The sequence below is a fragment of the Squalius cephalus genome, assembly GCF_949319135.1.
Source record: "Squalius cephalus genome assembly, chromosome: 11".
Lineage (NCBI taxonomy): Eukaryota > Metazoa > Chordata > Actinopteri > Cypriniformes > Leuciscidae > Squalius > Squalius cephalus.
The window spans coordinates 31,532,530-31,543,374 of NC_137132.1; the positions used below are offsets into that span (position 1 = coordinate 31,532,530).

The window sequence follows — 10,845 nt, forward strand, 5'->3', positions numbered from 1 at the left end:
ACTTCTCTGAATTGCTGTCTATGATCTGTATTGACTTTGACTGTGTGATTATCGCTGGTGATTTCAACATTCATGTTGACGACCTTCAGGACAGAGAGACCAAGGAACTGTACTGTGTTTTTGAGAACTATGGGCTGACTCAGCATGTGGCAGAGCCCACTCATATTAAAGGGTCACACTCTGGACTTGATTATATCCAAGGGTTTGAATATTTCCAAGGTTGTAGTGACAGATGTTGCTCTTTCTGATCATTCCTGTGTTTTCTTCAACGCTGCTATTCCTGTGTGAAACCGTGTTCACAAGTGAATTATTCACTCACCTTTTCTCCTCCACTCCCGCCGTTTTTGGGTCCTCAATCACTGAATTTGTGAATAATTTCAATTGTAAAGTTACAAGTGTTATTGATGCAATTGCCCCCATTAGGGTCAAAGTTGTTTCTAGTAAAAAAACGATCTCCATGGAGAAATGATCCACTTGTAAGATCCGGAAAACGAGAGTGTCGAAAAGCTGAACGAAAGTGGCGAAAAACAAATCTCCAAGTTCATTTTGATGCCTATAAAGAGAGACTTCACATTTATAATTTGGAACTCAGAAATGCAAGGCGGTTTTTCTTCTCTGATATTATTGCTAAAAACAATAACAATGCACATGCTTTGTTTGCTACTGTCGATAGGTTAACAACCCCCCCCCCCCCCCCCAATAGCAGTAGCATCTGAACTTTTATCCTGCAAGGCCTGCAATGACCTGACCATTTTTAGGTAAAATAATTGAAAAAGCGTTTTTTTTTTTTCAATAATTAAACCTTTTTTTGTCCCTAAGGGACCGTTCGGTATTTATGGAAGGGGCCACCGGAGGAAAATAGGGGAGGGTCATGTCTTTTTATTCTTTGTTGAGGGGAGGGTCATCCAACTTTTTTTAGTCTAGGGGGAGGGTCACCCAACTTTTATATTCATTAAAACAGCAACATTTCAAAGTGGCTTGTTTGGTGCTATTTTTTTCCATTTAGCTCCATGTTGATATCGCGTTATCAGCCCCCCTTCGATATCAGATGGGTCTGACCCAACAAAAATCCAGTTTGCCGCTGTTTGACAGTGCGCGCGCACTTCAGTTCGTGCTTAGAAAAAGTGCATCATGTCAGAACAGAATGCCAAAGAAATGTTTACCCGGCAAAGACTTAAAACACGAGCAAATAATGAACTGTTGTTAAGTGCACAGTGTCCTGTGAGTGTAACTCTACCGCTGCATTAACATGTGATGTGAACGTACGTCGAGTTTAACAGTATTGGGACTGAGGCGCCAGCACTGCTGATAGAATGTGCGCTGTAGGGCGATACTGCATATTTTAGTTTCCATTCTTATTTTGTTTCCACGATGTGTAAAATAGGGCTACCACCAGCCGCGGCGCTACCATTGGGCATTTTAGGTCCGGGCCCACCCATTTTCTACTATGGTTTTGTACGTTTCTTCATTCGGATCTATTTGCGATGATCGATCCAAATTCTAAACAAACAGTTTACATGCTTCGTCCTTGTTACATTATTCATTAAGATAATAATTAATAAATGCACGCATAATTATCAGTGAACTTGATAAATGTTGCAGATATGTTTTACATGCATGCACAAACAAATGCCTTTCAACTTGTGTGTGCAAAATTCAGAATAAAATGAATGTGCAGCAATTTGTACAAATACAGAGTCTGTAGGCCTACTGTGTTGTTACCATTAAATAAGCTCATTTAGTTTCATTTTTGTTAAAATATAATAATGTTATTTTTTCATCTATGTTGATTATGAAAAGTGAACCGCACACACGAGTACGCAATATCGAGAGACATGGAGCGGGTCAGACATGATTTTGACCACTTAATTAAGTTTTGTTTTGCAGAAAACGATTTTTTTTAAGTGAATTTCGTTTTGTATAAATTGTATCTTAATTTAAAAAAAAAAAAAATTATCAACCAATTGCCAAATACAAAATATAGCAGACAACACAATCATAGAGGCGCCCGCGTGGTCACTTGCACTGCTCGTAAACAGGAGCGCATCTCATCCTAACTTAACGAAACTCAGCATATGCCTCACAGACATGAAATATATAAGAAAGCTTGAAATGTCTTTTTAACAATTTAAAACGAAAAGAAATAATGATGTGCATTTCTCTCTATAGGCGTGTTCACTACTACGGAGATGGCGATCGTCAACTTCATCTTTACAGCTGTTGTTGCTGTTAATAAACTAAAAATAATAGGCTTATAATTTTATTAAACAATAAATTAAATTAATTTTTTATTGTATTAAAAAAATCCAAAAAAAAAAATCCTGTTTATCAATATTGTGTGTGTGTGTGTGTGTGTGTGTGTGTGTGTCGAAATAATTTGTCCGCAGCTGCTCAAAAAAAAAAAAAAAAAAAAAAAAAAAACAGTAAAAAACCCCACTGTCAGTGTTTTGTAAGGAACAGGCAAATATGTTCAATATAGCAGGAGACATTTTAATTGTTTACTAATAAAACAGTTATTTTTTATGTCAGTGTCGGCTATAGACAGATGAAGTTGACGACTCGCGATCTTCGCAGCGCTACCACATCTTTAAATTACTATTAGTATTATTTAAGTTAACATAAAATACATAGACCTACACCACAAAAACTAGTTGAGGATAAATTCGTTAAAATTGGGCGATTCCAGTAAATGGAGGTGACATTTGCAGTCAAAACTTAAAATAAAAATTCTCAGAAAATGCATTTATTTGAAACGTCTGAAAGGAGTCAAGACATTAGAAACATATCAGTCTACACATGCGTTTTATATTTAATATGAGGGAAATACACATGTGACGTGACACAAAAAAAAATCTTTAACTTTTAGGTGGCAAAATATTTTTTAGTAATTCTATAAATTACACTGTGCAAACCAAATACCCACCGGATGAATAAAGATCGGCCTCCACAGAACATAAAATATTATATTATTTTTATTTTATTTTTCGTGTTCGCATTTATGTGAAAAAAAAAAAAAAAAAAGTTAGGGGCGTGACAGTTCTCCATTACGAACATGACTGCTCTGAAACCGACTTTAAACATTTCACAGAGACCTCAAACAGAAAGCACAAAGCCTTTCTTTAAAGTGAATTTCGTTTTTTTATTAATTTTATCTTAATTTTAATCAATGTTTCATCTGGATTTAATAAATAAGAAGTAGTCTAAATATAGTAGAAAATAGATAATCATGACACGGAGGCGCGGGCGAGTGAACTGGACTCTCGTCTCATAAATGAACCGAAACTCAGCGTAAGGTATGCTACTTGCCTCACAGACATGAGAAATATATAGAAAGCTTGAAATGTCTACTTTTAAACAGAACAATTCATAACGAAAGAAAACAGACTGCTTTCTGCTTATGAAATGTGCATTTCTCTCTGGCGCGTCCTGAGAAGATCGCGACGCATCGTCAACTTCATCTTTGCAGTAGACACAGAAAACACTTGTTTATTAATAAACAATTAAAATGTCTCCTAGCTATATATGACATATTAATAATCATTACTTTTGCCGGTTCTTTGTGACAGCTTTTAGATGCTTTATTCGCAACGCCACCCACATGTTGAACGAGTCACACCGCATCAGCACCGAAAACATGATTTTTTTTTTCAAATCTAAATCAAAAATCGTGATACGAGCCGAATCGTAGGTTTGATCTATCGTTACAGCCCTAGTAAGATGAGAAAGCAAGAGTTTATGGTTTAAAAAACAAACAAACAATGGCTATCTGAACATCTTTGCCAAGCGCAAACCAGTACAGAATTAGGCTAATCAATAAATTATCGGGGAGGGTCATGCCTTTTTTCACAATCATTTTGGAGGGTCATAGAAAAATGTATTGCTGGCGAAGGGAGGGTCATGTCTTTTTTGACAACAGATCTCAAAACTCCTCCGGTGGCCCCTTAAATAAATAACGAACAGTCCCTAAATAATATTTTTTGATGCCTTCCAGTCGGGTTTTCGACCACATTACAGCACTGAGATGGCTCTTGTTAAGGTCTTTAACGACATCCACCTAAACATAGATAGTGGCAAAACTACAGTCCTAGTATTGCTAGATCTCAGCGCTGCTTTTGATACGGTCGACCACAATATACTACTAAAGCGATTGGAAAACTGGATAGGCCTTTCCGGCTCAGTACTAAAGTGGTTTGAATCCTACTTAAAGAATAGAAACTACTATGTGGTAGTTTTGCATCTGAGCACATAAGTATGACGTGTGGAGCTCCCCAAGGTTCCATCCTGGGACCTCTACTGTTCAATACCTACATGCTTCCGTTAGCTAAAGTTAATGGAAAACAACAACATCAGCTATCACAGCTATGCGGACGGACACGCAAGTCTACATAACTTTGTCACCTGGAGACTACAGGCCAATACAAGAACTGGCTAGGTGCATTAAACAAATTAATTATTGGATGTGCCAGAATTTTCTTAAATTAAATGAGGAAAAAACTGAGGTGGTTGTTTTTGGAGCAAAAGACGAACGTTTAAAAGTCAGCACTTATCTCCAAACAACAATAATGCTAAAAACAACTGATAAAGCCAGACATCTTGGTGTAATTATGGACCCAGACCTGAATTTTAACAATCACATTAAGGCTGTAACAAAGTCTGCATACTACCACCTTAAAAATATATCAAGGGTTGAAGGACTTATGTGCCAACAGGATTTGGAAAAACTTGTCCATGCCTTTATTTTCAGTAGACTTGACTACTGTAACAGTGTCTTTACAGGCCTCCCGAAAAAATCTATCAGATAGTTGCAGCTGATTCAAAATGCTGCTGCTTGGGTCCTCACAGGGACCAGGAGCATGGATCACATCACTCCGGTTTTGAGGTCTTTACACTGGCTTCCTGTGCCACAACGAATTTATTTTAAAGTACTTCTGCTGATTTACAAATCACTAAACGGCTTAGGACCTAGATACATTTCGGATCTGCTTGTAAGCTATGAACCACCCAGGCCTCTCAGATCATCTGGGATAGGTCTGCTTGCTATCACCAGAATCAGAACCAAAAAGGGGGAAGCAGCATTCAGTTTTTATGCTCCACATATCTGGAACAAACTCCCAGATAACTGTAAGTCCGCAACAACTCTCAGTTCTTTTAAATCAAGACTGAAGACCTATCTTTTTAATGTTGCTTATTCTTAATTAATTCACCGTACTGTACTGTAACTTTTATTCTTGTATTTAATCTGTTTTTAAATGTTTTTCTTATTTTTTAAACTGCATTCCAGTGTTTTTTATTTCTTTGTAAAGCACCTTGAATTGCACTCTGCTGAAATGTGCTATATAAATAAAGTTACCTTACCTTACCTTACCTTTTTGGTTGAAGAAACCAAGCATTTTTGGGGCACCATTGACTTCCATAGTAAGAAAAAAATACTATAAAAGTCAATGGTGCCCCAAAACTGTTCAGTGTCCCACATTCTATCAAATATCTTCCTTTGTGTTCAGCAGAACAAAGAAATGTATACAGGTTTGGAACAACTTGAAGGTGATTAAACGATGACAAAATGTTCATTTTTTAGTGACCATTAATAATTTGAAAGCACAACTTTAGAACTATTAATGCGGCTTGGGACATTACTATAGAAACATATACTTGCTATCAGTCTTTGTCAGCCCTGTTTGCATTCCTTGCATCCCCAATTTGATGTGGGATGTGGGAGAGTGACTGTATGCAAGGCAAAGAAATGCAAAAGCATGTGATCTGGGCGTTAGACTATTGTGGTATTCAAAATATTTTCTAAATGATGACAGGTCTGAGTTTTTCAAAACACACTGTGGTCAAAACACATACACACACATAGACAGATTTTGAACAGCACTTTATATGAATGTTTTATTTCACATGAACAAACATTGACTGAGTGCACCTGAATGCAAGAAAAGTTCACCCCAAAATAAAAATTATAATCTTTTTTTTGTTCTTGTGTTGTCAAGGCTGTGTAATACAGAGATTTTATAGTGGCTAAGGGGGTTTAAATCCATCTACTCTGTCTACAGCATCCTACCCAGCCAATTCAACGGCAGGTGCACCCTGGTTTATGTTCTACCAGCTATCAGAGAAAATACACACTCCACCCCAAGCTCTCCACAGCTACAAAATTCAGCTCCTTCTATCAACAAAGATGGCTGCTTTCCAGGACTCACTTGTGTTCAAACGTGGTGGTCAAGAACTCTTGGAGCATTAATCCCATCGTATGGTGTACCTGAGTGCTGCACCGGGTTAATGGATCCAACAGAGAACTTGAACAAAATCCAACAAGACATTCTTGATCTTTCAACAAAATTACACCAGATGACTGAAGACAATTCTTCATGGTTCGGAAACTTGATAGGTAAACCCTGGCTGTGGATTAAAGAAATAGCAATGCTGCTGTTATTTCTCCTACTGGCATTCTACGTATGCTTCCACAGTATCAAGTGTTTCATTCAACAAATGACTCACGCCTCGCACGAGAAAATGACTGGTTCAACCATAAAAGAATATTACCCGTAAGAACTTTACGGACCCTAATTGCATGTTTTGTTTCTGTGTCAGCATGCAATTACAGATGAACAACACAGAACTTGCTATGTGCCTGTAACTTACACAAGTTACAAGAATTAACTTTTAAGTGTATAAATTTGTATTTTGTGAGAGTTTTTTAGACTCTCAAAGGGGCAAGTGTGGGAATCCAGATTTATTAAAATGTTTAATTTAGGTTTACATTGAATTTAGCATGTTAAAGTTAGGTATAAATTATGATTATCAGAGTTTTCTAGCAAAAGACTCTGGTCAGTCCTGTTTTACTGAAACTCTTGGAGTTTGTGTTTTAGCAAGAAAGTCCAGCCAGTCCTTTACTCGGGTCTCAGTGTTCGAATAGATATGCTGAGTGGATTAGGGTGGGCAATGCTCTCAGTCTAGAACCGGTTCCTAAACCTGTCTTTTTCAGTTCCTGCCCCTAAATGTATATAAACTGTAAGAGAACATTTCACGTCAGACTTGGTGACTGCAGCTACCGACAGCTCGTGTTCTCAATAAAGAATCCTGCTGAAGAAACAACCAAGTCTCCTGGTCTTTCGATTCTAAGTTCACAACAATGGTAACACTTTAGAATAACGGTCTGTCATTAATAAGTAACTATGCAGAAGGTAATGCAAGACTAATGAGTATTATTACATTAACACTTCGGCTAATATAAGATTAACTAATATAGAAACAAGCTTAACTAATCAGTAAGTAATATCAAATTTAGGAGATAGTTCCTTATTAACCAACAATTACTTATTGAGATTAGCCTCATTAATAACTATTAACTAACTGACAAATTATAAAGAACATTATCGTGTGCCTACTAGTGATCTAGACCATTATTTTAAAGTGAAAAACATCTTTTTGAATTTAAAATAATGGCCCAGATCACTAGTAGTCATTGAAGAGTGTCTAGGTAACACTTGAGTAATTAGTGATGCATTTTATAACCATGTTGAGAGTAAAAACAGACAATTTCTAACTAATGTTGTGATTAGGAATTAATTAGTAATTCTAATTAATAATTAATTAATAATATTCTAAAATAATAATTCTTTATAAGTGTCACAATTACCTATTAGTTCTTAATGATGCCAATCTCATTATGCAATTATTAATTACCTAATGCGGGACTATCTTAGTCCTGAATTCGATATTACTTACTGATTAGATAAGCTTGTTTCTATATTAGTTAATAGTAGTAGCTGAAGTATTAATGTAGTTCTACTCATTAGTCCTGCATTACTTCCTGCATAGTTACTTAATGACGGACCATTATTCTAAAGTGTTACCCATTTCATACCTAAAAATACCCCTTAATCATGGTGAAATCATTATAACGTGCAACCTCTTGTGACTTGTTGTCTCATTATTTTCTCAATAATAAAAGAACAATGTCCATGAAATAAATTTTCTAAATATTTCAAATATTCTTAAAAAAAGTGTCACACTCATTCTAAAACACATAAAGCATAAGGTCTTTTAACTTGATAAAATATTCACTCAGATATTCCCACTTGTTTCTTGAAAAACATTCTCATAACTTGCTGGCGTACTGTTGTCAGATTTAGTCCATAAATAAGTGGATTTAAAATAGGTGGTACAAGTAAGAATTCCAGGGCCATGAAATTACGCACACCTTGAGGCACATTCTTTGAGCCATAACGACTGTACAGCACATCAAACAGCAAAGCAACAGCCATACTGATCAATGAAACCAGATGTGGCACACATGTTTGCATGAATTTGTGCCTGCCCTCTATTGACTTTATGCACTTTCTAATCAGGTGAATGTATGAGCAAAATATGAATACTGTATGTCCAAAATATGTAAGAATAGCAATGTACCCAAACACATTATTTACAGTTGTAGAAAAACAAGAAAGTTTTGCAACTGCCCAAATCTCACAGAATAACTTTTCAATAGTAGAGCCACATAAGATGAGTCTAGATGTTAAAATAATTAGAATAGACAAGCAAAAAAATGGAGCCAGCCAGCAGTAAAGGATACATTTAAAAACCATCTGATTGGTCATTATTGAATGATACTCAAGTGGTCTACATATTGCCAAATACCTGTCATATGCCATCACTGTTAATGTTGAAAAGTCACACGCAACAGATGAATAAATGACAAATATTTGAATCAGACATCCAGTATAAGAAATCACATGATCGTGAGCTAATAAATCATACATGAATTTAGGATAGAATCCAGAAGTGCCAAAAAGTCCATTTACGCAGAGATTACATATAAATACATACATCGGCTCATGAAGCTTCTTATGTAGTATGATGGTGAAAATTACAGTTAAATTACAAAACACCATAAGGGGATAAAACAGTGCAGTGAAAGAAAAAAAGACAAATCTGTTTTCCATTGTTTCATTCAGACCAGAGAGTGTAAATACTAAGACACTGGACTCATTCTCCAGTGGTGGCTGCATCTGGAAGGATATGCAGTTATTATGTAGATTTTCTTTTCATTATATTTGAGTCATTGGAAAGCTAATTAGACATAGAAAGTTAATTTGAATTGTCTTTAGCTAGGCTGTCTGTAGATGGAAAAAAAAGGCAAATATTAAATTTTCTAACAGTAGCACATTGCCAGTTTAGTGATAAGACCTTACCATCTCCTCTGTTGTCATGTTTCCCATTGTGCTCCCTAAAAGTTTGATTTGGTTTGCTATTTATGGACACTGGTCTCATGCCAATTGCCTTGACCACAAACATTAAAAAAGCAGTGTTAACAAGCTCTCTAAAGGCTTTTTGACCCTTAATGTGAAATAATTACCAATCTATACCCGCAAATAGATTTGCAAGCATTACCTGTCTTTTAAATTTGCCAACCATATTCCTGTCAATACATCAGTTCCAACAGTACATAAAATATACTTGTAATATATAATAGAATTCTCAACAAAATTATTTAAAAATGTTATATTATGTTGTTAGCCAGCACTTACTTCAAAAATTGACTTACAATGTAATGAACAAATATTTTTATTAGTAAAAATAAGGCAGTATGCAAGAACATTTACATTTTCTATGATGGGCCTTAATAGTGATGTTCTATACAACTGGAATTAACTAACCCCAACTCAAACACAGTACATTTATATATATATAAAAAAAAAATTAGTAACACTTTATAATAACTGCACACTATTAATCATAAGTAAACAGTTAATTTCATAATTTATAAAGCATTAATAGACATTAATTAGCAATTTATAAATACAGCTATAAATGCTTTATTCTTGCATTATTTATAAGCTTATCTATAATGTGTTTAATAATTGTTTTTTCATACTTTATTAATGATCAATTTATCATTTCTAAATGAAGTATTGCATTATTTACAAACCAGTTATTTTGGAGTTAGAAAGTGTAAGTAAATGATTAAAGGGGGGGGTGAAACACTCAGTTTCAGTCAATCTCATGTTAATCTTGAGTACCTATAGAGTAGTATTGCATCCTTCATATCTCCAAAAAGTCTTTAGTTTTATTATATTTATAAAAGAAAGATAGGCTGTACCGAGTCTTTCCGAAAAAAAAAACGAGCGGCTGGAGGCGTGCCGTGTGGGCGGTGCTTACTCGCCGATAACAACACACAGACATTTGAAGCAGTTTTACTCACCGCCTGCGGTTCCAACGCACAACCGTGAAACTTTATCATTGGGACTGCTCCATCCTTAAGTATTAGACGATCTGCAAATCCGGCGTCGAACTGGGCCTTGTTTATGAAACAATCATCGTCGAAATGCAGGGAACAAACAAAGTCCTGTGACTGCAGCGAGCACAGCGCTTTGATGGGCGCACTGCTTTCGCTCTCTCGCTCTGGTCTATGAGCGCGCGCCCTTCCGGGAGAAATGCCCTTAGGACCCGTATAAGGAAATTCCGCCGCATCTGACGTCACACATGCCCATACTCGAAAAAAACTTTCCGAAACTTGTGACAAACCGGAAGGAGTATTTTTGGCACAGAAATACTCCATTAAACGTACAACTTAATTTTTGAAACTTTGTCCATGTTTAGCATGGGAATCCAACTCTTTAACAGTGTAAAAAACTCAGTATGCATGAAATAGCATTTCACCCCACCCTATTTAAATGTACATTCATACATCTTATTAGACATATAGTAATAGTTAGTGTTTTGTTAAATGCTTTATTAGCATGTATTTCTACTGTAACTCATGGTTAATTCAGGTAGCTATAAAGCATTTAGTAGTGGTCAGATAAATATTTTTGTGAGCTCATCTAAAGTGAGGACTATTCA

The 10,845-nt window shown here is 35.8% G+C and overlaps 1 protein-coding gene across 1 annotated transcript; it reads right to left on the reverse strand.

Annotated features, from left to right (window-relative positions):
- Positions 1–8,063: 8,063 nt before the first annotated feature.
- Positions 8,064–9,011, reverse strand: LOC307167862 (olfactory receptor 11H6-like; the record flags this gene model as incomplete). The annotated part of the gene is made up of 1 exon (XM_079887166.1): positions 8,064–9,011. The coding sequence occupies one exon, from the start codon at positions 9,009–9,011 to the stop codon at positions 8,064–8,066; it is 948 nt and encodes a 315-aa protein (XP_079743292.1).
- Positions 9,012–10,845: the final 1,834 nt, after the last annotated feature.